The sequence below is a fragment of the Ochotona curzoniae genome, unplaced genomic scaffold (genome assembly GCF_017591425.1).
Source record: "Ochotona curzoniae isolate NIBS_2020 unplaced genomic scaffold, NIBS_Ocur_1.0 scaffold_2453, whole genome shotgun sequence".
In the NCBI taxonomy this organism is placed as follows: Eukaryota; Metazoa; Chordata; class Mammalia; order Lagomorpha; family Ochotonidae; genus Ochotona; species Ochotona curzoniae.
The window spans coordinates 30,062,040-30,088,401 of record NW_024467094.1 but is presented as its reverse complement, the minus strand read 5'-3'; the positions used below and the strand labels follow the sequence as shown (position 1 = coordinate 30,088,401).

Here is a 26,362-nt window from a genome sequence, read left to right as displayed (position 1 = left end):
AGGATGACCTGAAGCCTTGAGACCCTGCGCCCACATAGGAGACCCAGGAGCTCCGGGCATAGGTCAGCTCTGGTGGTTGTGGTTATCTGAGTTAACCAGCAGGTGGAAGATCTTAATGTCTCTCCTCTGTAAATATAATTTGCTTTTGCAATAAAAATGTCTTTTAAAAAGGGGGTGGAGGGGGAAAATGAACATGCCCATGGAAGATCTTTCTTGTCCTGTCTTTCAGATAAAAAGAAAACTTTAATAAAGAAAAGGAGCTGGCTGCTGTTTTGGACATTTGGGGACTGAAAGAGCAGGTGAGAGGGTTCTGTTTTCCTGTCTCAATGTGACATATTATTAAAAAAAAAAAAAAGTAAGGAAGGCATGCACACTGTTCTGACTTTACTAGCCTTGTCTCTGTCTTCTTGGCTTGGTCTCCTAGTCACCTCTCACTTCAGGGCCAATCAATGGCATGTCACCCATGACTCTAAGGAATTAGCTGGTAACCCAGGGTGAGTGGGGACAATAGTGTTTGTGTCATAGGTGCCCCTGACCTAACAATGCTTACTGGAGTTCCCACCCAGCGTTCTCATTCCCTGCTTGAAAGGCCTGGGGAAGCTGTGGTGGTTGGGATGTCCCGCTTGTACGAGTGTCCCCTGCGGCTGGAGAAGGGCTTTATCTTGGATGGGGTGGCTGTGAGCAGCGTGGCCCACGCTTATGACCGCACAAGGCCCAAGCTTTGGTCCGCGATCCCACCCTACAATGCGCAGCAGGACTACCACGCACGTCGCTACTTCCAGAGCCACGTGGTTCCGCCCATTTTGCGCAAAACCCATCAGGTACAGGAGTCTCCACCGGTTTGAAGCTCGTACTGGTGGTGGGGCCACACAGGTGCACACCCAGCGGAGGCTCCCCCAACTCCCCACCCCTTGGTGTTATTAATGGAGAATTCAGGAAGGACATGACAAGTTGTAGTCCAGCTGAGCTCACAAGCGCCTTCCACCGCGAAACTTGATAATAGCCTCATGTCGAGTTTCTGCAAGGGCTTAAGGCTTGCATCTCCCAAATAAATGGTTTGTTTGTCCGTTGTGACGTCACAGGCCTGCCCAATGGGGTGACCGCACCCCACGTTCTAAAACACTCGAAAATCTTGTGACCAACACTAGGCAAGGTGCCTCCCTCTTGTGATGTTATAGGTGTGGGGCGTGGAGCTCAACACTGGCTCCATGTAGACCCTGAGAAGAAAATATCCCAATCTGACCAATCCACTTCTTGCCCCTCTTGGATGGTGGGCCCCACACCAGCTTGGTGCTTCTGGGATCAGACTCTAGGGCTGTTTGTTCATGGCTGTGGGCTTGTGTCTCTCCTATGAGTGTGTGTGTGGGGGGGAGGGGGCGGGGTGTACTGAAAGGCTCCTCTCCATGGCCACAATGTGGAACCACGGTCCTGGTGATTGTGTGCCCTGGTGGGCAGGGCCGGCACAAAAGGGAAACTTGCTTTAGGTTTTCTTCTCTTTTGTCCACGCCCTCCCCACTTCCCCCACCCTGTTGTGGACACACATCTGTGCATCTGCTAACCTAACCCACGACAGAAGGAGCAGGGGTCCAAGGCCTTAGTCTTTGAAGGGCCTGTGTGAGAGGGGGATGCCAGATAGGCTGTGGGAAACACTGAGCATGACAACAGCCGCATGTGAACTCCATAAGGTTTCCAGGAGCCTTATGAACTAACCTGTGAACATCTGGGGAACCCTTTTAATATTGGAGGCATTGTTTTTTTTTTTTTCTTTTAAAGATGATTATGTATTGAAGACATTCTTTTAACCATCGGAATCACTCTATGTGGTGGATGTTGTCATTTAAATAATGTTTGTGACATTCACGCCATGCCAGGCCCTGCATCTGAACCAAGTCACTTAAATCTCATCATGGCCCTCCTTGTACTGATCAGGAAATTGAAGGCCAGAGAGGCTGGAAGAGTTGACCTTAGGTGACATGGCCTGCTGTTGACAGAGCTGGACACCTTCCCTACAGTGCCTGCCAAGCTGCATGGCAGGGCTGGGTCTGTGTAGCCATCCCCTGCGCCTCTCTGAGAGCACTGACTGTTCTGAGGCTCACATCTGCCCATGTGGTGGCTAATGGCTGTCTTGACTTTTCTTCCTCACTTGCAGGATCATGGCGGTACAGGACGTGATGGCTGGGTAGTAGATTATTTCCATATCTTCGGACAAGGACAGCGATACCTTAACAGGAGAAACTGGGCAGGGGCAGGCAAGTGTCACCTTGCTTTCCTGCCTCACTCTGCAGTCCCACAATTTGGAGAGAAGAAGCTGGGCTGCAGAGAGAAGCCCATCTGGGGAAGGATGCCCCAGGCATAGTTTCTCTTGGGGTGAGTGAGCAGGTGTTGGCCCAGTGCCCCTTCTCTCATATGCCTATGGCAATGTCTCCAAACCTCCTGCCTTCCTTTGTTACAGCTGGGGAAACTGAGGCATAGTGACTCCAAGGGGATCTACTACAAAGAGTTGAGCTGAGGTTGAAATTTCCACTGCTTCTCCCACCCAACTCCTTCTCCCTTCAACTCCCATCCAGTCATATCACAGGACCTCCTGGACCACAGAATTTGATGTCATCCATTTTCTCCAGATGCCTCAGAGGCAGTAGAGACAATTTTCAACATTTTCTGAACACAAAACAAATTCAGCCACACCCCCAAAGTTTCTGAAACCTCCTGTCCCAGTGTGACATATTCATAGATCCTTTCACTGCAAAGCCTGCTAGGGGCTTAATTTCTAGGAAACCTCCTACTTTCTTGGCCTCACCAGCCTGTGGTGCCAAGAGTCAAGAGGTGCAGAATGTCTGAGGATTGAGTGCTCAGCCATGGCTGTTGGGAGCTTGGCTGAACTTCCATCCCAGGTGCATGGGAGAAGGGCCAGGTGCAGCAGACTCATGCCTCTCTCTCCTCTCTCTCTCTCCACCCCCAAGGGCACTCTCTCCAGCAGGTGACCGGGCATGATCACTACAACAGAGATCTGAAACTCGTCACTGGGTTCAATGGTCGGTTTGGCTACCGCCGGAACACCCCTGCCCTCCGCCAGCATGTATCAGTCTTTGGAGAGGTTACTCCATTCCCTCTCTTCTAACACCATCCCTGCCCTCCCTTTCTCTCCTCTGCTCTCTCCAGCCCTCCCAGTTCAATTGCTAAAACAAGTGTTTAGATAGACTCTTCATGCAATTGTACAGATAAAAATCTTATTTGTGTCTATGAGTCCATTGTTTCTTTCCTGAGCTGAGAAGAGGAATTCGCTTCTCCACTCTCAGCCTCTGGGGTGGTTGGGGGGAAGGGGGTATGCAAGGGCCAAGAAGCCTCAGTGCTCCCCCCAACCCACCCACACCCACCCCTTGGTATGATAACAACCAAGCCACTCTTAATCCCCAGCAAAGTGATTCCCAGCTCCCAGCAGGGCCCCGGGTGCAGAAGCTGGCTACCTTCTCCATCTAGAGCAGAGCAGGCAGTGTGGCCACAGCCTTGGTAGTTTGTATTGAGAAGAATTTCCTGATGGTTATTTGAAATGATAGGCATCTTTCTTCTCCTGAATGCTCTCAATTCTCCCCACAAAAGTAGCAGGTAAACCAGACAATATTTTGGGTGTTCTTGCATACCAGGCTTCTGGTAAAGTCTTACTGGGTGTGCAGGCATTTCCTCTGCTGTGCTAAGTCCTTTACAGCTGCTGTCTCAAGTCCTATGAGTGTCACCACCCTGTTTACAGGAGAAAAGCCAAAGTAGATGATAGGAGGAGAGGCCTCAGAACACAAAGCCAGTTAGAACTCTTGTGTGGGTGGAACCTGATTGAGCTGACTCACCATTAAATGGACAAACAAGAGGTCAGCAAGTGGGTGTGGGGGTATAGCTCAGGGGCAGAGCATTTGACTGCAGATCAAGAGGTCCCCGGTTCAAATCCGGGTGCCCCCTCCTCTTTTGTAAACAGACATTAGAGTAAATATTGGTGGCAACAACAGTTTCTCCTTTGCTGGAAAAGACAAAGAACTTTCAATTCCTTCTTGCTCTGGAATATAGCCTCTTGTCAACTTCTAACCACAACCAGCCCAAACCCACTGTAGGACCCCTCTTCCAGCCCAGGCTTCACTGAAGGAAGAATCCCCAAGGAAGTTCTAAATCTTGAGCATTTAGGGTTAGACCTGAAAGCTGTGAACAAACTTTGGCAATCTGGTGTATGATGAGATAAAGAGATAAATGTTCACTTACCACATATTTTGAAATGAAGTACATGTGAAACTGCTGTGAATTAAAGAGATGGAAGATGGTCCATGTTTCCAAAGAACTTTCAGTCTGATGGGAGGTGACAGAGGAGGAAGACAAGAGGCATCTGATGGTGAAGAAAGGTTTAGTTTCACAAACACACATCCACTTTTTATAGATATGATTTCTTCTATTATAAAGTATTTTTAAAGTTAATTTTAAAAGATTTACTTATTTTTATTGCAAAGTCAGATACATATATAGAGGAGGAGAGACAGAGAGGAAGATCTTCTGTCCGATGATTCACTCCCCAAGTGACCACAACCGCCGGAGCGGAGCTGTGCTGATCCAAAGCCAGGAGCTCTTCCAGGTCTCTGATGTGGGTGCAGAGTCCTAAGGCTTTGGGCCGTCCTTGACTGCTTTCCCAGGCCACAGTCAGGTAGCTGGATGGGAAGCAGGGCTGCTAGGATTAGAACTGGCACCCATATGGAATCATGGCACATGTGAGGCAAAGATTTTAGCCACTAGGCTACCGCCCTGGGGCTATGATTTCTTATGTATTTGTTTCTAAATTGTAAAGGGATATGTTGCCAGCATTATGGCTCAGAAGGCTACGCCAGCATCCCATGTGAAGACCTCTGGTTCAATTCCTGGCTGCTCCCCTTCCAATCCAGCTTGCTGTTAATGTGGCTGGGAAAGCAATGGAGGATGACCCAAGTGCTTGGGCTCCTGCCATTCATGTGGAAAACCCATATGTATTTCCAGGCTCCCAACTTTGGTGTGGCCCACCCTAGACATTGTGACCAGGGAATAAAACAGTGCAAAATTTTCCATGAATAGAAACAAATCTTGGGCCCAGTGTAGTAACCTGGTGGCTGGAGTACTCCCCTTGAATACACCAGGATCCCATATGGATGCCAGTTCTGGTCCTAGCTACTCTGCTTCCCATCTAGCTCCCTGCTTGTGGTCTGGGAAGGCAGTAGATGACAGCCCAAAGCCTTGGAACTCTGCAGCTGCGTGGGAGACCCAGAGGAGGCTCCTGACTCTTGGGTTCACATTGGTGCAGCTCTGGCTGTTGTGGCTGCTTGTGGGTGAATCAATGGGCAGATCATCTTTCTGTCTCTCCTCCTGCATATTTGACCTTCCAATTAAAAAAAGAAAAAAAAAAAAAAGAAATAGGCCTGGTGTGGTAACTTAGCGGCTAAGGTCCCTTACCTTGCACACCAGGATACCATATGCCAGTTCGTGCCCTGGCAGCCCTGCTTCCCATCCATCTCCCTGCTTATGGCCTTGCAAAGCAGTTGAGGACGGCCCAAAGCTTTGGGACCCTGCACCCACGTGGGAGACCCGGAAGAAGCTCATGGATCCTGGATTTGGATTGTTTCAGTGTCAGCCGTTGCAGCCACTTGGGGAGTGAATCATCGGATGGAAGATCTTCCTCTCTCTCTTCTCTCTGTATATCTGCCTTTCCAATCAAAATAAATCTTAAAAAAAAAAAAAAAACAAAAACTGTTCGCCATATGGGATTTCAGTACATTCAAGGCAAGGACTTCAGCTGCTAGGCCACCGCACCAGCCCCCAAATAAATTAATCTTAAAAAAGAAAGATAACATTAAAAAAAAAAAGGATTCTCATGCATGAGGTCAGGTTGTGAAAGGCTTTGCATTAAACTTGTAGGCTTTTGAAACAGGTGTAGGTTTCACGTGTGAATAAATGATCAGATTTGCCTTTGAGGAGAATCATTTGTAGCTATGAAGCAGTATAAACCATGGAAATTGGGGGAAATGAGAGCGTTAGAACTAAGAGATGTTGGTGGCCCGCATCAGGCTGGTGCTGAATGAGGACAGATGGAGTCCATGGATGGACTTGAGAGCTTTGGCAGTTTGTCCTGGTGTCTGACTGGATGTTGGAGGGAGGAGGTGTAGGATGAAGTCTGGATGGAAAAGCAGCAGCAACAGGGGTGGTTAGAGCCGAAACAGGGGCTCTCCTGAGTTCATGCTGACCTCGGGCGTCCACCCGGCAAGCAATGCCTTCCAGACAGACGTAGAACTTGGAAGGTTGGAACAAGCATTTGGGGTTCGCCCATCTTTGCGTGAAAGCCTATGAATAGCTGGTACAGAAGGAGAGCAGTTTGAAAAGTCAGAATGTAAGAGACAAAGAAGAAAAAAGATTTTGGCAGACGGCATTTCGACGAGATGGCTTCTAGAGCTACGGGGCTGGAGGCAAGCCGAGGACTGTGGACCGTGCCAGTGTGAAAGGCCGTTAAGGGGTGTGGGGCTGTGTGAAAGGAGGCTTTCCCTCAACCCGGGTCTCGTGTGGGCGAAGTCGGGTAGAGCTCGGGCTCGGACGCTCCAGCTTCCTGTCTGGGAACCCTCCGGCCGCCATGGCTGAGCTCTGGGTACAGCTGAGCCCACTCGTGACGTTACCTCCCTGCCGGCCGAGGGTGTAAGCACGTCACCGCCACGCGACGCCGACACGGTGAGATGACGCTACTCCCGGAAGTGTCGCTCACCGCTGGCGTTGAAGGAGGCCGGTGGCGTCTCCCGGGAGCCGATCCCCTGGAGGCAGTCCCTGCGGATTATCTCTGCGATTCCTCCGATCCGCCCTGAGTCCTTCAGTTCGGCGTAGTGAGGCAACGTTAGCACCGCCGCCATGGGGGGCGGAGACCTGGTAAGCAAGACCTGAGGCCGGAGAGTCGGACTGGGACCAGGGCAGGGGTGGGAGTGGGAGGTGCAGGGGTGCTGGAGCGGCGAGCTGAGAGCATCGTTAGGTCCGTGGGGGAGCTGAGAGCATCGTTAGGTCCGTGGAGAGCCGGACCGGAAGGGCAGGGGTGGGAGTGGGAGGTGCAGGGGTGCTGGAGCGGGGAGCTGAGGGCATCGTTAGGTCCGTGACGAGCTGAGCGCCGTGGGCCGGGTGTACCTTGTGGGCACTGGGGTGTTTCCATCGGCCACATTTGCCTTGCTTGGTGGGGAACTCAGATTCGTGTCCCTGGGCTGCAGTAGTTTGCGCTTCACCCCAACCCTGGTCCTGAGCCTCGCCCAGCCTCTTTAGGGCCCTATTTTCAGCCCACCTTTCTCTGCTGTTGATTCCTCTATGTTGCTTTGTGATTTGTATTAAGGGAGTTTTCTTCTGAATTCGTAGCACTTAGATGAAAAAAAAATTATTGACATAAGGCGAGCATATTCCGTGTACTGCATATATAGGATTCTGAACTGATGGTGTTTCTTGCGTAATTCATTTGTAAGGGATGCAGGCCCCAAGCAGGGTAAGTGTACGGCCTTGAGTGTGAGGGAAGATCATGAGAAACTAACCTGTAGGATGTGGAGCGCATCAAGTCAGCCCAAGTTCTGTTTTGCCACTTGTCTGGGGGCCCTACTGCCTGTTCGGGAACCCCGTTAGACTGTGTCAGGTATTGTCCAGCTCAGCTAGGTTGAGTTCCAGGACCCCATGGCGGTCTGTTTAATTTGGGCTGTTCTTATAACAATTGCCAGTGCTGGGACCGTTTGCTGCTGCTTGGCCAGATGCATTCGCAGGTCAGCTGCAGCCTTTGCAAGGCTTTTAGGAGAAGAGGTAACTTGTCAGAGCTGTTAAAAAAAAAAAAAAAAGTCGATCCGCAGTGCCAAAGAAGCTGGAGTTCCTCAATTTTCAACATGTGTACCTTCCCCACAGCTGCCCCATTCCTCCTCGTTCTCCATCCCCACCTCCTGCTTTGGCCTGGTGGGTGGGAGTCTGACTTGGATACGTCTAAGATTAGAAGTACATGGAGCCCAGGAAGGACCTGTGCTGTCCTGGAGCTTCACCTGTTTGGGCATGCCCTGCCCGCCCCTGGAGTTCGTGCCCTGGCTTGAATTGTTGATGGAGGAGTGAGTGAGGCAGGGCTGTTCTCACTCACCATCCACCCACTCCCTGAATCACTGGCTCTCTCCTCTCCCTCACAGAATCTGAAGAAGAGCTGGCACCCACAGACCCTGCGCAATGTGGAGAAGGTGTGGAAGGCAGAGCAGAAGCATGAGGCTGAGCGCAAGAAGATTGAGGAGCTGCAGCGGGAACTGCGGGAGGAGCGGGCCCGGGAGGAGATGCAGCGCTATGCCGAAGATGTCGGCGCTGTCAAGTATGGCAGGGCTGGGTGTGCGGGCCTGCAGGGGTGGGGGGACTTGTTGCTCAGTGGTCAAGGGGAGGCTTTTTGGTTTTTGTTTTACATTTAAATTTATTTATTTTCAAATGTCTGTTACATAGGTAGGGGGATTGCACACTCACGCAGGTCTGGGTGGGATGGGAAGGGATGAGGTGTGTGAGGAGAAAAATACCCCTTCCCTTCTGTGATTATGAGGAGTGCGTGTGTGGGTGTGGTGGGGGAAGATGTTGCCAACATGTGTACCTTCCCCACAGCTACCCCGCACTGAGGGGCATCTGACTGTCAGATTCTGTCCGATCACATCAGCGCCAAGGGACAGCAATGGTCCTGTGTTTTTGTCCCAGGGACCCTGATATGGGGGAAGATGTCCTGAGGGTGTTACTTGAGTAGTCTTGAATGTTTTGAAATGATGTTGGCTTTGTTCCAGGTGTGAGAGACCACCTCCTATACTTGCTGACTATCTATTTTGGTACATCCATAGCCTTAGATGCTTGGTGCAGGATTTGGCTTGTAGTGTTTTCAACCTGCTTTTTCCATCGTTTAGTGAGGCACTCAAGGTACTCTGTGAACAAGAGAGGCCAGTTGTCTTTTGTGTGCATCCCAGTATGTTGTTTTTCCTTACATGAAGTCAGCAACGGGGTGATCCAGTCTTGCAACACGTGCTCTGAGGCCAGATTGGGTGTCTCTGTGGTGGTCCCTGAGTTTGGGGATTGGGTAGAGTGGACCTCTTGGGCTGACTCCTAAGAGCCTCAGCTGAGTTGGTCCCCAGATAGGGTCTCATGTGTGCCTATGAACACTGTAGCCCAGCCCAGCCTTGTCTATCCCCAGACCTAGCCTCATGTGTGCTGGCGGATGCTGCAGCCTTGTTGAGATGACCCTCAAGAATCTCAACCAGGTCCATGCCCATGCCCAGACTTGGCCTGCTGTATATGCCAGCAGGTGCTATGAGCTAGGTTGGCTTGGGAAGACATGGGTTTTGAAGTCAGACATGCTTGAACTGTAGGGCTTGCTTCACCTGTATCAGCTGTGTAGCTAGGAGCAGATTTGGGGACCTTGATTATCCCAGTAGAACCGAGGTAATCATGGCTGCAACTCCTTCACATTGTTGGGGATCTGAGAGGATGGTAGGGAAAGGACAGCACAGGTCATGTTTGTTATGGATGCTTACTGACAGATAGCTGGGATAAGGAGGGCTGCGACGAGTGTGCTGCTCAGTGTATTCCGAGGCCTCAGTCTTGCTGATGGAGCTGCCCTGCAGGTGCTCCCGGGCCATGAGGTCCTGTGGAGGAGGCGAAGGGCATGGCTGTCAGCAGAAGCAGTGACTTCGGGCAGTGCATGGCAACGTCCCACTGCTGCCATGTCCATGACCCGGGAGCAGTGTAGGAACAGCACCCAATCATCTGCCTTTTCCTCAAAGGAGATAGGAGAGAATACCTTCTGGGGAACCAGTGGCAGAACTGTGCAGTGCGTCCCCAGTCCTGTAAAGTCAGAGCTAGCTGGAAGGGACCCCTCCGTACTTGTGTCTCTGTCCTCGGTAGTGGGGCATCAGAGTGGTGTTCGGCACCATCCCCCTATGGGATGTGTGGGCTTTTTCTTAGTGTGTCACCACGTGAAGGTTTGCAATGTCCAAGGTCATGGATGTCAGATTGTTTCAGTTTGTGCAGAAGGTGTTAGGGACATAAATGGGAGAACAGTCACATTCTTCTAGGAAAATGAATTGAGAGAAGATGATTCTGCCTCAATGTATAAAATTTGGAAAAAAATTCATGCAGTTGTAGAATTTTTAAATACAATATAATATTTACAGTATATCAATATGTAAAATAATGAAATTAAGCATTTTACCACAGCTTACTTTGCATAGTTTAAATTATGTGCTTTATGTTATGTTATGCTATAATTTAAAATGTAAAGCAATTTCACAAATTAGCATCACATTCTAGGTAGCTTACAAGGTGAATACATAATGTAAACTGTAGAATTTTGTATTTTATGAAACTTTGGTCTTATTTATATATTTTTGAAGATTTACATATTTATTTGAGAAGCAGAATTAGAGAAAAGACAGATCTTCCAGCTGCTGGTTCACTCCCCAAATGGCAAGAGCAGTCAGGGCTGGGTCAGGCAGAAACCAGGAACCTGGATCTTCAGTTGTGTCCTCCACGCAGCTGCAAGGTTCCAAGGACTTGAGCCATTGTTTGCTGCTATCGGAGGCACATTAGTAGGGGTTGGATCCTAGTAGAACAACTGGGGCCTTATGGTGCTCATCCATGGTATCCATCTTAACCTGCTGCCCTACAATGCCAGCCCTAAACATTTGTTTTAAAACATACTGATTTTGGCCAGAGCAGTCGTGCAGCAGGAAAATCTTCCATCTATGGGCACTGGTTAGTGTTCTGGGTGTTCTTCTTCTGATCCAGCTCCCTGCTTATGGCCTGGGAAAACAGTAAGATGGTCCAAGCCTTAGGACCCTGCAGCTGTGTGGTAGGCCCTGAAGGAGCGCCTTGCTCCTGGCTTTGGATCAGCTCAGCTCAGGCCATTGTGGCCAGTTATGGAATGGACCAGTGGATGGAAGATCTTTCTCTCTGTAAATCTGCCTTTCAAATAAAAATAAATGTTTAAAATAAATAAATAAAAATAAGAAAAAAAATACTGATTTTAGAGTGAGTACCCAAAAATGCCAAGAGTTTAAATTTCCACTATCTGAAGCTAAAAATTATTTCAGATTGTTTTTAAAAATTGAACTTTGGGGGCGCGGCACAATGGCTCAATCCTCCCCTGCAAGCACCAAGATCCCCTGTGAGTATATCTGTAAATCTGTCCCCCCTCCCCCTTTTTTTTAAAGATTGATGTGCTCTCCCTTTTTTTAAGATTGATGTGCTTTTATTGGAAAGGCAGATCTGATTTGGATCATCTAGTGCTGTGATGATTTAGCCATTGAGTCATTGTGCCGGGCCCAAAATAAATCTTTTTTTAAGACTTATTTTATTTTATTGCAAAGTTAGATATATATAGAGAAAAGGAGAGACAGAGAGGAAGATCCTCTGTCCGATGACTCACTTCCCCAAGTGACCACAATGGCCAGAACTGTGCCAATCCGCTGATCCAAAGGCAAGAGGCAGAAGCTCCTCCAGGTGTCCCACATGGGTGCAGAGTCCCAAGGCTTTGGGCCGTCCTTGACTGCTTTGCAAGGCCACAAGCAGGGAGCTGGTTCAGAAACAGGGCCACTAGATCAGAACTGGCACCCATATGCGATCCTGGTGCGCTCAAGGCGAGGACTTTAGCTGTTAGGCCACCATGCTGAGCCCCAAAATAAATAAATCCTAAAAAACAATATGATGGAGGCGGATGAGTTGCCTAGGTAAGGTACACAAGCTGACAACTCACCTGACAGTGCTGTGACCACTCCGGTGAGGACCCCAGGACCCTCAGCTAAGCTGTCAGTACGCCCCTGAGAATACTGAGATCTCCTCCCCCAAGAGCATCAGCAGGTGGGCCTCTTTGTCTCTCCTCTTCCACGCCCACTCTGAAGTGCGCTGGTAGAGCAGCTCTAGGATAGACACCTGTCTAGTAAACACAGTTCTTACAGTGGTATCAGTAAATGCTAAAGAAACACTGTGGGGAAAGGCACTGATTGGATGACTGCATTTCCCATCAGAGTGCCTGGTTCTGGTCCCAGCTCCGTCATACTTCCAGTCCCAGCTGAAGAACCTGGGAGGCAAGGGATGAGAGGGCAAGTATTTGGACCCTGCCATCCCCATGGGAGACCTGGATGGATGGAGTTCCTGGCTCCTGGATTCAGCCTGGCCTAACCCAGGCTGTTACAGGCATTTGATGAGTGAAGCAAGAGATGGAAGCTGCTTATCTCCTCCCAACCCCTACCATGTCATTATTTTTTTTCTAAAGATTTATTTTTATTGGAAAATCAAATTCACAGAGAGAAAAATCTTCTTTCTGCTGATTCACTCACCAAGTGGCCGTAGCTGCCGATCTGAAGCCAGGAGCTGCTTCCAGGTCTCCCACACAGGTGCAGGGTCCCAAGGCTTTGTGCGATCTTCTACTGGTTTCCCAGGCCACAGACAGGGAGCTGGATGAGAAGTGGGGCAGCCGGGACACAAACCGGCACCCATATGCAATCCTAGCACATGCAAGGCGAGGGCTTTTCCACTAGGCTACTGCTCCGGGCCCCTCTGTCATTCTGTCTTTCAAATAAACAAGTCATGGGGCCTGTACTGTGGTACACTTAAGTCAAGTCGCAGCCTGCAGTCCAGCATCCCATAAGGGTTCCAGATCAAGAAGCAACTGCTCTACTTCAGACCCACTCCCTGCTGATGTGCCTGGGAATGCAGTGAAGAATGAGCCGTATGGTTGGACCCCTGCACCAGTAACGGGTGGGGAGAGCATTTGGTATAGTGGCTAAGACACTGCCCGCCTGGCTGTGCTCCCCATGATATTACATCTGTAAGACCATCAGGTGACATTGGAGACCTGGATTCAGTTTCCACCTCTGGCTAATTATTAGTTAAATTTAAATTTTGTAACAATAGCCAAAGTTGAGCTGATCTGACGCTAACAGTCAAGAGCTTCTTTTAGGACTGCCACGTGGCTGCAGGGTCCCAAGGCCTTGGTCCAGCCTCAACTGCTTTCCCAGGCCACAAGCAGGAAGCTGGATGGGAAGTGGGACTGCAGGGACACCAACTGGTGCCCATATGGTATCCCAGCGTGTGCAAGGCGGGAACTTTACCATGACAGGCTCCCCTCATGTGGTTTTAAAAATAGGCTATAACTTTGGTCTTTTGAAATCCTTCTTGAATTATATCATAGTCTCTCAAAGAAATTCAAGGAAAGCTGTTTTGTTTTTTCTGGAAGATTTTATTTATTTATTAAAAAAAAAAATCAGGGTTACAGAGAGGGAGATTGTCCATCTGCCTGTTGACTCCTCAGATGGCTGCAACCACCAGCTAGGGCAGGCTGAAACGAGAAAATTCTTCCCAGCGTGCCACATGGCTGCTGCAGGGGCCCAACACTTGGGCCATGTTCCACTGCTTTCCCATGGGCATTAGCAGGAAGCTGGAATGAAAGTGAGTAGCCGGGACACAACTGGTGTCCACATGGGATGCTGGCTTTTCAGACAGCAGCAGAAAGGGGTTTTACTGATATTGTTCGTAGCCTCTTAAAAGTAAGATTGAGAGCTGGTTGAAGGCTACGTTGAGGGATCTTCAGCCAACCTGGGGGTATTGGACGACTGCCCAGGGGCAAATCCTGCCAAGAATCTACCAACTTTTTCAGGGAAGTCCAGCAGAATGCTACCTGCCATTGTGGTCCCGGGCCTTTTCTTGATGCCATGTGGCTCTTGTGCGGTGCCACTGCTGAGGGATTTCCAGGGCTGCCCTTCTTTCTGGCGGAACCACGGTGCTGTAGCCAGAGAGCACTAAACTCCCGGAACTGCCAGGCTCGTCTCTCACTGGGGAGCCCGGGCTCACCTCGTTCACTTGCTCAGCAGTGCCCGTGTCTAATAGCTGTGCAGCTTCCTCCTGGTCTGTGGTTTAGTCCAATTAGAGAATGTAAAGCACCTTTGGTTGCTGGGAAGACACCACATGACACTCATGGTGAGGCCTGGCCGCGATGGGTCACAGTTCACCAGCACAGCTCTCCCATGTACTCCTGCATCCTGACTCCAGCCGGGTGAGCAGTCACCGGTGAGCTAGATGAGCAGGACCCAGTGGCGCAGGATCAAATCTTAATTACGGGTTGTAATGTTTCTCAAACCTGTCCTCTTAGTAGGAGGAATATTCCACAGGGTCAGGCCCTCCAGAGTTGGTTTAAATTACTTCTGTTAAGTGTGTTCAGGAGCTGGGGGCTGGTACCGTGGCAACGCACGTTGAGCTACTGCCTGTGATGCTGGCATTCCATATGGACTGCAGTTCGTGTCCCAGTTGTGGCAGTATGGTCCAGCTCCCTGCCAGCTGCTGGGCTCCTCTTGCCCAGAGTGGAAGTCCAGCTGGAGCTTTGGCCTGACCAGCCCTTGTTGTTATACAGTCGACTGGGAAGTGAGCCAGCAGATGAGAGATCTCTGATTCTGATTTCCAAATAAATAAAAAATTTTAGAAAGATTTATTTATTTTTATTGGAAAGGCAGATTTACAGAGACAAGGAGAAACACAGAGAAAGATCTACCTGCTGCTTCCCTCCCCAAACGGCCACAATAGATGCAGCTGAGCTGATTTGAAGGCAGGAGCTTTTTCTGGGTCTCCCACGTGAGTGTAGGGTTCCAAGGCTTTGGGCTGTTCTCCATTGCTTACCCAGGCCGTAAGCAGGGAGCTGGATGGGAAGTGGAGTAGTCAGAACATGAACCATTACCCATATGGGATGCCGGCACCACAGGCATTTTTCCACTTGAGTTGTTTTCATGTGTGAAAATTCTCCAGGAAGGTGAAGCACTGTTTTGTCTGCTTGTAGAGTCCAGTGATGTGCCGGTCATCGGTGGCTGTAAACTACATCCTCTTCTCATCAGTACAGTGTTTCTGTGTAGGTTTACAGGAGTCTATATTTGCTTTAATTGTATTTTTTGTCTTGTTTTGTTTTTTCCTTTGAACCAGGAAGAAGGAAGAAAAATTGGACTGGATGTACCAGGGCCCAGGGGGGATGGTGAATCGTGATGAGTATCTGCTGGGGCGTCCCATTGACAAGTACGTTTTTGAGAAGATGGAGGAGAAAGAGGCAGGCTGCTCCTCTGAGACAGGACTCCTCCCAGGCTCGATCTTTGCCCCTTCGGGTGCCAATTCCCTTCTCGACGTGGCCAGCAAAATCCGGGAGGACCCGCTCTTCATCATCAGGTACTGAGGAGGGGCTGGGCCAGAGGAGGGTTGCAGAGGTACTTTAAGGTTAGACTCTGCCAAGGCTGTGGATTCCTTCTCTTTGCAGTTGGTTTCCCTGGCTTAATCTGCCACGTGAAAGGATCTGTCTCCATTTGGACTTCATGATATTGAGAAGTAGCTCCATATGGGAGCCTGACTTAGGCCCTAGGGAAAGATGTTGGCAAGTGTACCAGCCCAGGTTTACTCATTGGGCTTTGGCCCTTGAGTGAAAGTAGCTGGCAGAAAGCAGACTATGGGCTGCTTCTTCTGGTTTTTTTTTTTTTTTTTTTTAATAAGATTTAATTTTATTGGAAAGGCAGATTTACAGAGAGAAGGAGAGACAGAAACATCTTCCATTTGCTGGTTCACTAACTGACCACAGTGGATGGAGCTGTGCTGATCTGAAGCCAGGAGCTTCTGGGATTCCCATGTGGGTGCAGGATCCCAAGGCTTTGTGCCATCTTCTGCTGCTTTCCCAGTCCACAGGCAGAGAGCTGGATGGGAAGTGGAGCAACTTGGATAGGAATCCGCATTCATACAGGATCCTGGCAGTTGCAAGGCAAGGATTTGACCACTAGGCTAATGCGCCAGGCCCCCAAAAAGTGTTTTATCTGGAATCTTTCCTGTTAAGCTTGTCTGCTCCAGAGAGTAAGACTTTTTTTTTTCTTTGCTTCTATTTAAGGATTTGTTTATTTCTTTGAAAGTCAGAGTTAGGGAGAGACGGAGATCTTCCATCTGCTGATTCACTCCCTAGATGCCTGCAGTGGCCATTACTGGGCCAGGCTGAAGCCAGGAGCTTCATCTGGGTCTCCCATGTGATGCCAGGGAACGCCATACTTGAGCCATTTTCCATTGCTTTCCCCGGACCATTAACAAGAAGCTGAATGGGGAATGGAGCACACGGGGCATGAGCCCACGTGGGTTACCAGCATGATAGGCTGCAGTTTTACTTGGTGTGCCACAGTGCAGGCCCAGAGAGTAAGACTTCTTGAAATAGAAATCAGTTCTCTTTATTTCCCAGGTGTTTCTCGTGCTAAACTGCTCTCCAGCCACCAGTTATGACAGGATGATGCCCGTTACTTGATCAGTTGTGAAACCTTGAGCACGAAGCCTAAGCAGAGAGAGACCAAACACGCTCACTTGCATGAGGGTCCACCAGTGTAGACTTTCTCCACAGTATGCCAGCTTGTGTGCAGGTTTGGGGAAGCTTGAGGCTTCTACACCACCGGGTAGATTTCAACGTAATATCTGTCCCTGTGTGTTTGGCAGTTTCTTACATGAAGTTCAAAAATTAGAATGATTGACTCCCTTTTCCGAAAGGAACAGTTGTGATTTGTGTAACATTCTCTATTTAGGAAGAAGGAAGAGGAGAAAAAAAGAGAGGTATTGAATAATCCTGTGAAAATGAAGAAAATCAAAGAATTGGTAAGTTGTGCATCAAGTAAGTAGTAAGAATTTTTTATAAGATTTATTTTATTGGAAAGGTACATTTACAGAGAGGAGAGACAGACATCTTCCATCTACTGGTTTGCTCCCCAAATGGCTGCAGCAGCCGGAGCTGAGCTGAGCTGAAGCCAGGAGACAGGAGACTCTTCTGGGTCTGAAACAAGGGTGCAGGGTCCCAAGGCTTTGGGTCATCCTCGAGTGCTTTCCTAGGCCACAAGCAGGGAGCTGGTTGGGAAGTGGAGCTGCTGGGACACAAACCAGCTCCAAAATGATATCCTAGTGCTTGAAGAGGGAAGAGTAGCCAATTGAGCCATCACTCTGGGTTCCAATTCATTAATTTTTTAAAAAAGATTTATTTATTTTTCATTGGAAAGAAGAGAGAGAAGGAGAGATAGAGAAGAAGATCTTCTGTCCTATGATTCACTCCCCAAGTGGCCGCAATGGCTGGAGCTGAGCCAGTCCGATGCCAGGAGCCAGGAGCCTCCTCCAGGTCTCCCATGTGGGTGCAGGGTCCCAAAGCTTTGGGCCGTCCTTGACTGCTTTGCCAAGCCACAAGCAGGGAGCTGGATGGGAAGAGGGGCCCATATGCAGTCTTGGCACATTCAAGGCAAGTACCTTAACCACTACACTATCTTGCTAGGCCCCAATTCATTCATTTTTAAAGGTAGAGAAATGGGAGAGACAAACATGTAACGAACCAGAGATTTCCTATCCACTGGTTTACTCCTCGGATGCAGATATAAGCTTGTCCTAGACCAGGCTGAGGCTAGGTCCTGGGAGCTCAGTGTGGGTGCAGATATTCCATCTTCCACCTGTACCTACTGCCTCCCTGGGTGCAGAATCAGTAGTGGAACTGGGGCTTGAACCAAGCACGGTGAGATGAAATGTGATTATTTCAAGTGGTATCTTAACCACCACACATCAAACTCCTGCTCTGCAATCTGAACTTATTAAATTTTATTTCCTCTTTCTGTCTTTGGTTAGTAAAAGCATGGGGTATCATTTCTGTGGGAAAGGAGGTATGTGGGATATTCTGGAGAGCAGGTTTCTGCAGTGTGTTTCTGAGGTCAGAGTGTGCCCTCTGGCTGGCATGGTATAATGCTTTGAGGACCTATTAGCTACACACATGGCTCATGATGTGATTGATTCTTCCATCAGTTGGTAAGAAAAGTTCAAGACTGACCTTGCAATCTTTAATTACTTTCAGTGAAGTTGGAGTGATTTTGACAAAGAATGGAAAGTCCTTGGCCGTGACTCAGAGACTGTTGCAGAACACAGATGTGCAACCCATCCACCCGAGATGGGTTCAGTGGGCAGTGGAGAGTTGTGTATAGGCAGAGTTACCAGCCTCCTCCCCTTTGCTGCCACAAACCTTCTGGTGAAGGCCTGGTCTGCTTTAGGAGCATGGCATCAGGCAGTTTGTGCGTGTCCCAGTCCCTTGGATCCGGTCTCATTAATTGTATGTTCTGCGCATTTTTCAGCTGCAAATGAGTCTGGTAAAAAAGGAGAAGAAGAAAAAGAAGGAGAAAAAGAAGAAGCATAAGAAACACAAGCACCGAAGCTCCAGTAGTGATCGTTCCAGCAGTGATGAGGAGCACAGCCGGAGCAGGTGAGCCCAGGAGGCCACCCTCGCATTGACTGCCTCTCGGTCACAGGGTTCTAGGCTAAAAGCCCTTGGCCATGTGCCCCGTGCCTGCTGGGCTGCCGTGTCGCCCTAGAGTTCCAGACTGTGACTGGAGAGAGACCCTTGCTGGAGCTGACTGCAGCCTCACAGGTCTGACGTCAGATGTCTCAGGCGTGACTTTTTTTGTCTCAGCCTCAGAGCCCTCTGCACTGTCGTGGGATGGATTTTTGTTTTTAATGGGTGAATGGGCCCACATGGGCCCGTTCTGCGTGTCTTCTCCGTGGAAACTGTCAGCTCTGTTGCTGCTGACTCACTATTAGTCCCTGGAATAGCAACACGAGGTGAGAAGGGAATGTGTTAGGCGTTGGAGCTGTTCAGCCCACAGTTTTTCACAGGAAAAACTCGCCTATGCTGATGTTTCCTCCAGTAGACAGCCCCAATAGAGGAACACACTGCCAGGAAGTAGCTGGTAGCTGGTCAAGGTCATGGTGCAGCCTGAAGGCATGTTGTGGTATGAGGGTTGGCAAGCAGACTTCTGTGCCTTTTCAGTGAGTGTGTGTTTCATTCTCTTAGATCTCAAAAGAAGATGGCACACTTCTCCCCGGCCTTGTCCAAAGTCCCTGGGTACGGCTTACAGGTAGGGACTGGGTGTCTTAAAGGTGGGGCTCTGGCCTGCGGAATGGGTTGCTCTGATAATGGGAAAGATGGGACTGCTGGGGAATAGGCCTGTTGCTTGTGCCCAAGCTGCTTTATTATTATATCTGTTTTATTTGAAAGGCATAGATGAGGCTGATGGGCTCTCCCAGCTGCTGGTTTAGTCTCCACATGCCCACAACAGCCAGGAATGGGTCCACCTGAAGTCAAGAGCCTATAACTCACTACAAGCCTCTCACGTGGGTGGGTGGCTAAAATCCAAGTTCTTGAATTGTCACCTGCTGCCTCCCAGGATGTGCACTAGCAAGTAGCTGAATTGGAAGTGGAGTAGCTGGGCACTCAATCCCAGGTACTCTGATAAGGGATTGCAGGCGTCCCAAGCAATGACCTGATTGATGAATAACTTTAGACACATGCACATCCCTCTGTATCTCCAACCTCAGATCCTGTCCTATGTGCCTCTCCCCCTGGCTGGTCCTTGGGTTACAATGAAGAGCCAAGCCAAACCAGGTGCTTGGGAGGGGGGTCTGTCCTTCTAGGGGATTCTGAAGATAAAGTTTCCAAGTTTGTCCATTTTTCAGTATTCTTTATCTGTGGCTCCTTAGCAAACATTGCCTGTTTTCTTTCTTGTTTCACACATTTTTTTTAAGCTTTATTATTATTTTTTAATTGGAAAGTCAGATTTACAGAGAGTAGGAGAGACAGAAAGATCTTCCATCCACTAGTTCACTCCCCAAGTGGCCACAACAGCCAAAGCTTAGCTGACCCCAAGCCAGAAGCCTCCTTCGGGTCTCCCATGCGGGCGCAGGGTCCCAAGGCCTTGGGCCATCCTCAACTGCCTAGGCCACAAGCAGAGATACAAACTGGCACCCGAATTGGATTCCAGCATATGCAAGGCAAGGAATTTAGCCACCAGGCTGCCATACTGGGCTTAAGCATCTTCTGAAATGCTGGATTTTCCTTTCCTTAATGACACAGGTCAGGAACTCTGATCGAAACCAAGGACCGCAGGACCTTGTGGCTGAGCAGAAAAGCATACATCGGATGAAGAACCGATCCCGCTCCCGAAGCTCCTCTCCTTCATCCCCCAGACATGGCAGCAAGAGAAGCACCAGGGATACAGGGTCCTCGAACAGGAGGTCTCGATCCCCGGGTAGAAGGTCACGGTCCCCAAGGCCCAGCAAACTGTAAGTGGGACTTCATTGGATAGTACCTGTACCTGCTGGGTGCTGCTCAGCACTGCTGCTTGCCTTCACTGATACCCATTAATTGACTCTCCCAGATTTCGTTACTTGGCTAATTCTTTCGCATCATTTTTCCCCACCTCAGTAAAGCTCAATCCCCCAGAATCACATGTTTGTAGGAATAAGTCATACCAGTAAAATCTCTAGAGTTGGTATAATATAAAATCTTATGAATCCCCGATGCCTTTGTTTTTCTTGCACTCTGCCCTCTGTTGTTTACCATTCAGATTCTAGTTCTAGGACTGTTAGTCCCCCAGCTGTTCCTGGGGGATATATTGTAAGTCCCTAAATTGAAAGGCTTTTCCTTTCTGTGTCTGTTATAGGCATGATTCTAAGGTAAACAGACGAGAGAGAGCTCAAACAAAGAGTCCGTCGCCCAAGAAAGAGGTCTACCAGAGGCGGCATGCTCCCGGGTACACCAGGTGAGCCTTGAGACGCGGAGGGCCCAGCACTAGGCATGGCGCAAATGAGGCCTAGTGCGCAGTTTATGTGACTTCTTTGTGAAACCGCCTTTTATTCACTTTACAATTCTTTAAGTTGATTGATTATTCAAGAGGCAGGAGGAGAGACAGATGACAGAAAGAGAGCAGGGTGGAATGCGCTCTCTCATCTGTTGGTTCACTCTCCGAATGTCCTCCAGAGGATGGGCTGGGCCAGGCTCAAGCTGGGATCCAGGAATTCCATTCAAGTTTCCCACATGGGTGGCAGGAATCGGTTACTTAAGTCTTCCCCAGGGGATTCCTAGGGTCTGCTGGTATCGAGGCTGGAGCCTTAGAAGCCAGGTGCTCTGATGGGAGGCATAAGCACCCAAACTGAGGCCAGACACCAGCCCCCTCACATACCCCCCATCTACTTCTCCTCCTCCTCTTCCTTATACAAAGCACACTGATATGTCAAGTGATTCCAGCTTCATGGGCATTTGTGAAAGTGATTGTCTTTGCCATCTGTAAATATGCTGCTTTTCACGAAGATTCCACAGAGAAGCTTTTCCTAAGAGAGAAGAGAAAAGGGAATGCCCCTCTCCAGCTCCAGCATAGACATTTTTTAAAAAGATTTATTCTTACTGGAAAGGTGGATTTAGAGAAAGAAGGAGAGACAGGAAGATGTTCTATCTGCTGGGTCACTTCCCAATTGGCCACATCAGCTATTGCTGAGCTAATCCAAAGCCAGGAAGCAAGAGCTTCTTTTAAGTCTCCCATGGTGGGTGCAGGGTCCCAAGCCTTTGGACCATCCTCAGCTGCTCTCCCAGGCCACAAGCAAGGACCTAGATAAGAAATGGAGCAACTGGAACACGTATAAGATGCTGGCACTTGGAGGAGAGAATGAACTAATTGAAACATTGTGCTGGGCCCCAGAAACATTTGTTTTTTAATTTGATTTCATTTTGACTGACAACTTCTCAGAATATTTTACATATTTCTTTGCTTTCACTGACGGAGTCTGTCATGCATACATGCGTAATTTAGTCTTTCAGCTGAGCTGTGATTCGTGTGTCCCTCTGTAGGCTTGAAATGCAGGCGGTGTTTATGGTTGTGGTGTCCTAGCATGTGCTTAAGCTTCTTCATGCTCTGCCCTACGTCTTTCCTACCATCTGCTTTCACTCTAATCTGTCTCAGTGTGTTGGTCTCCCTGATGTGCCATTCAACTTTTTGTTTAAAGATTATTTCTACATTTAAAGGCAGAGAAACAGATGGTAAGAGACATCGCTCTGCTGGTTCATTCCCCACATGGCTGCCATACCTAGGGCTTGGCCAGGCTGAAGTCAGGAGGTGTGAACTTCATCTCCCACGTGGCCCTCCATCATCTGCTCGTTGGCAGGGCACATTAGCAGGAGCTGGATTAGACGCCACGTAGCTGGGACTTAAAGCAGCCCTCCAGTGTGGGATGCGGGTGTCCCATGTAGGCAGCCTCACAGCAATAAGACACCACAGAGGCTCTCCTGGAGTGCGCAGGTGGACCCTGCTTCTCCTTGGTTTGGGCACTTAGAATTCAGTTTCTTCTTACTTGCTGACGGTGTCACCATTCCTTTGTCTACTTTTGTCTTCCAACAATTTGTTGATGTCTCTTACATTGTTCTCTTCATTGTGGGAGTACTCATTTCATTATAGATAACTCAATGTTAGGCTTTAATATTGTTAATTTTATATCCCAAAATGAGGCTCCATTCCTTTAATGGACCTCTGATAATTAATTTTCTTTTTCTTTCTCTCTCTCTCTTTCTTTCTTTCTCTCTGTCTCTCTCTCTCTTTCTCTCTCTCTCTGTAGTATTTATTTATTTGAAAGACAGTTTATGGGAAGTGGCAGGGACACAGACAGTGAGAGGGATCTTCTCACCACTGGTTCACTCCCCACATGATGACAGTGGTCAGAGAAGTATCAGTTGGTCCAAAACCAGGAGCAAGAAGCGTCATCTGCATTTCCCATGTGGGTGCAAGGGCTCAAGAATTTGGGCCATTCTCCACTGCTTTTTCAGGTACATTAGCAGGGAGCTGGATTGTAAGTGGAACAGCCAGGACTTGGACTGGCATGCATATGGGATGCTGGAATCACATATGTGGTGGCTTAACCCTCTATCAAAACCCCTGTTTTTCCTTTTTTTTTTTTTTTAAGATTTGTTTAATTTTATTGGAAAGGCAGATTTACAAAGAGAAGGAGAGACAGAGAGAAAAATCTTCCATCTGTTGGCATATAACAGCTGGACCTGAGCTGATTTGAATCCAGGAGCCCCTTCTAGGTCTCATATGTGGGTGCAGGGTCCCAAGGGCCTGCATCATCTTTCATTGCTTTCCCAGGCCACAAGCAGAAAGCTGGGTTGAAACTGGAGCAGTCAGACCTGGTGCAGTAGCCTAGCGGCTGAAGTCCACGCCTTGCATGTGCTGGGATCCCATATGGGCACTGGTTCTAATCCCAGCAGCCCCGCTTCCCATCTAGCTCTCTGCTTGTGGCCTAGGAAAGCAGTCGAGGCCAGCCCAAAGCCTTGGGACCCTGCACCCGCGTGAGAGACCCAGAAGAGTCTCTGGTCTCCTGGTTGCAGACTGGCTGAGTTCCAGCCATTGCAGTCACTTGGGGAGTGAACCATCAGATAGAGGATCTTCTCTTTGTGGTCATCCTGTTAGCGGTCACTGAGGTGGGGGAGTCCTTCTGGGTGAATCCCCTGAGCCTGTATCAGGATCAAGGGGGGCTCCTGGCAGCATGGCATGGCATGGGCATTTCCTCCAAGAGGGTGGTGAGCAGACAGCCTCGGTCCCACACTTCCCTCTCCCTCTGCAGCTAGGAGAGACGTAGACCTGACAGGAGGGGTTTTGTGCTCACAGAAAACTCTCAGCGGAGGAGCTGGAACGAAAACGTCAGGAAATGATGGAAAATGCCAAGTGGCGGGAGGAGGAGCGACTGAACCTCCTCAAGAGGCACGCCAGGGACGAGGAGCGGGAGCAGCGACTTGAGAAGCTGGGCGCACGCGATGGCAAATTTCTCCAGTGAGTTCTTCTTCCTGCTCTAGCTGTGTGGACTGGTGTGAATGGGAACTCAGCTCCAGCCACCTTGCTTAGCACTCCCAGCTTCTGGCCAGACACTTGGAGGGTCTTAAAAAATATATACTATTTAATGAACTAACCTGAGAGGTGGAGAGAGACACCCACACAGCAGTGCCAGAGCTGTGCAGGGGTGTGCCCAAACACTTTCACTACCTGTGAGAATTGTTGCCTTTTTTGTTTGTTTGTTTGTTTTTTTGTTTTTAATTTGAGAGGAGAGATGTGAATGGTATTTTCTGAATCATTGAAATTCCTTTCCTTGACCTTCCTTTTAGATAAAAATTCCTGACTCAGGGAAGGTCTTTTCAGTGAGGCTTGGACTTATTTTCCAAAGCAGATCTATTTCCCTTCATGGGCTCTGCTTGAAAATAAAGCTTGCTTCTTGCTGGAGTCACTGGCAAGTTGTATGTATGGGCCTGAGTGAGCTGAGGTTCTGTGGCGGCTTTATGGCTAGCCAGCTGCTTGTTCGAATCCTGCCAGTGATGTCCAGTTGGAAATTTCACTTGACTTTCCTTGGCCTATCTTCCCTTCCCTAGTGACATGAAGCTCCAGAGCGCATCCACTTCCTCGCTGGAGGATCGCGTCAAGAGGAACATCTACTCTCTGCAGAGAACATCCATGGCGCTGGAGAAGAACTTCATGAAGAGATGAAACAGTCCTCTGCCTTCACTGCTTTTTCTGAATTTTCCAGGGAGGCTGCTGATCCCTTAAAGATTCTCTTTATAAGAGTTCAGGTGACTTTTTCCACCGATGCTGAGCCCCCGCTGTTCAAGGTGACCTTGTCCGAGGGCTTCCTGAGCCAGCCGGTCCCTAGTGGACCCGGGTGGCTTGCCATAGGAGACCCTCAGGGACGTCTACCTGGACGTGTTGGGTCAGGGCAGAGCCAGGCCTGTTGTGGGGTGTCTGGAGGGGAAGCCGTGGAGAAGCCCTGAGGGACTGGTCAGCTCTGTGGTCTCTGAGCTGCAGGCTATGTATGTATACATGTGTGATTTCCACATGCTTGTTTAACCACTTTGTGAGCACACCTTGTCTGGTAAATGTCTTTACTACAGAGTAGAACCCGGTGATCCTTGTTGGTGAGTCATGGCTGAAGGCAGGTCAGCTGGTGCTCTGCGTCCAGCACGGTGAGGAACATGGCGTTATCCACAGGATCTGGGGGTGTCCCTTAGTGCTGCCCAGGCTGCGCTGTTGGCAGTGTGACTCCCGGGCTCAGGACCACAGTCTATGCCTCTGACTGCTGAGAGGAAGCCAGGGAGAAGCTGGAAGCCTTAGGCGGATGTCACTCTCAAGTTGTTTGCAAGTGTTTTTTAGTCCTGTATTTAAAAAACAACTCAAGACTACTCTCCTGTCCTCACTCTTGCCCTTGCTCTATTTCTTCTTCTTCTTTTTAAAACATTGTTTACAAAGTTGAGAGTGGTGCACACCCATGTGGGTCTGAGATTAGGGTGGGAGGGTCAAGGTATGGAGGAAGGTGTGTGGGACAAATGTTTCAATTTTTGTTTTCTCCTGCATTCCCAGGGGGTCAAGGCTTGGCAGGGCTGTGGTGGCAGAGGGGGCACTCCTTGCTGTCAAACCGCATCAGAATCCGGGGATGGGAGACAATCATTTGATGACGTCCTAGAAACCTCAGTGTGGGGAAGCGTGTTCCTGGAGAAGCTTGGGTACTTCTGAGATGGCATGGGCTCCTTGGCACCAGGGTTGGGAACATCTTTCCAAGATCTGTTCTTTGACTGGAAGCCCTCATTGAACCAGTGAACTGACCCACAGCTTGACTGAGCTATTTTCTTATCTTGTTTCCTGATTTCACTTAAAACACACCTGGATTTATGTGTTTGAGCACTTATGATGCCAGACGCTGCCATGCACAAAACCTAGTCTCTTCCCCCTCCAGGAAATGTACCATATTCACACTCTTGTTCATTTTAATCATTTCATCCTGCTCCCCTTTGCTACGGTTAATTATGGCTTTTATTACTCGGTAATAAAGCTTACATTTATTTTTGTAACTGTTTAAAAGACCGGCCACTTATGGAGTACTGAGTTTATGAATCTCCACACAGGGAACAATGTTGACTGGTGATTTGTATCTAATGTTAGAGATCCTTCCTCCTGGAGGAATTATGTAACAAAGCGTGGGCAGTTTACTCAAACATTTCATGAAGTGAGCCAGAGAATAAGAGCATGTGTAGGGTAGGTGTGCCTGCGTGCCGGCAGCGGCTTCACTGGACCCTTGGGCCGGTGGCAGCCAGGCGACAGGTGGGTGGGCACGGGACCCATTCATAAAACCCAGGGCTCCCGGCCCGCTGCTCTCATTGGCCCTGGGGGAAAGGGGCGTGGCTCGCGCGTGGAGAGCGCCCCGGGAGTGGGGAGACCCACGCCTGGGTGGGGCGAGGGGGCGTCCTCGGTCCTCCAGGATGGACTTCCTTTTCCCCTCGCCGTGTTTCTCCCGACTCCCCCGGGGTGCGGATGGTACAGCCCATCCCTCTTGGTTCACGGAGCTGGGTCGCGGCCGCCATCTTGGCACTCCGGGTGGAGGGAAGTAGCCGAAGCCCGCCTTTGGGTGGGTGGCGGGGCCCCTCCCCGCAGTAACCGGCGAGCGCTGCCCTCCCCGTCCCCCGTCCCGCTCCGGGCCGCTG

General features: G+C 49.4%; 2 protein-coding genes and 1 non-coding gene across 4 annotated transcripts; all 3 read left to right on the top strand.

Annotated features, from left to right (window-relative positions):
- Positions 1-224: 224 nt before the first annotated feature.
- Positions 225-3,237, top strand: CUNH17orf98 (chromosome unknown C17orf98 homolog). 2 transcript variants are annotated; one of them, XM_041001162.1, is made up of 3 exons: positions 580-821; positions 2,150-2,249; positions 2,961-3,237. In XM_041001162.1, exons 1-3 carry the CDS (start codon positions 615-617, stop codon positions 3,116-3,118), a joined length of 465 nt encoding a protein of 154 aa, XP_040857096.1. In that variant the 5' UTR covers positions 580-614; the 3' UTR covers positions 3,119-3,237. The 2 variants fall into 2 exon arrangements, 1 of the variants encoding a protein (XP_040857096.1); XR_005885933.1 differs by lacking the exons at positions 580-821; positions 2,961-3,237 and adding an exon at positions 225-299 and having other exon boundaries at positions 2,150-2,208.
- A 639-nt stretch (positions 3,238-3,876) lies between these two features.
- Positions 3,877-3,948, top strand: TRNAC-GCA. The gene has a single exon. It is a non-coding gene; the product is annotated as a tRNA-Cys (tRNA).
- Positions 3,949-6,756: 2,808 nt separating this feature from the next.
- CWC25 (CWC25 spliceosome associated protein homolog) lies at positions 6,757-24,591 on the top strand. The gene is made up of 10 exons (XM_041000984.1): positions 6,757-6,906; positions 8,175-8,347; positions 14,971-15,207; positions 16,584-16,653; positions 18,156-18,283; positions 18,872-18,935; positions 19,931-20,139; positions 20,520-20,618; positions 23,511-23,672; positions 24,263-24,591. The coding sequence occupies exons 1-10, from the start codon at positions 6,889-6,891 to the stop codon at positions 24,375-24,377; spliced, it is 1,275 nt and encodes a 424-aa protein (XP_040856918.1). The 5' UTR covers positions 6,757-6,888; the 3' UTR covers positions 24,378-24,591.
- Positions 24,592-26,362: the final 1,771 nt, after the last annotated feature.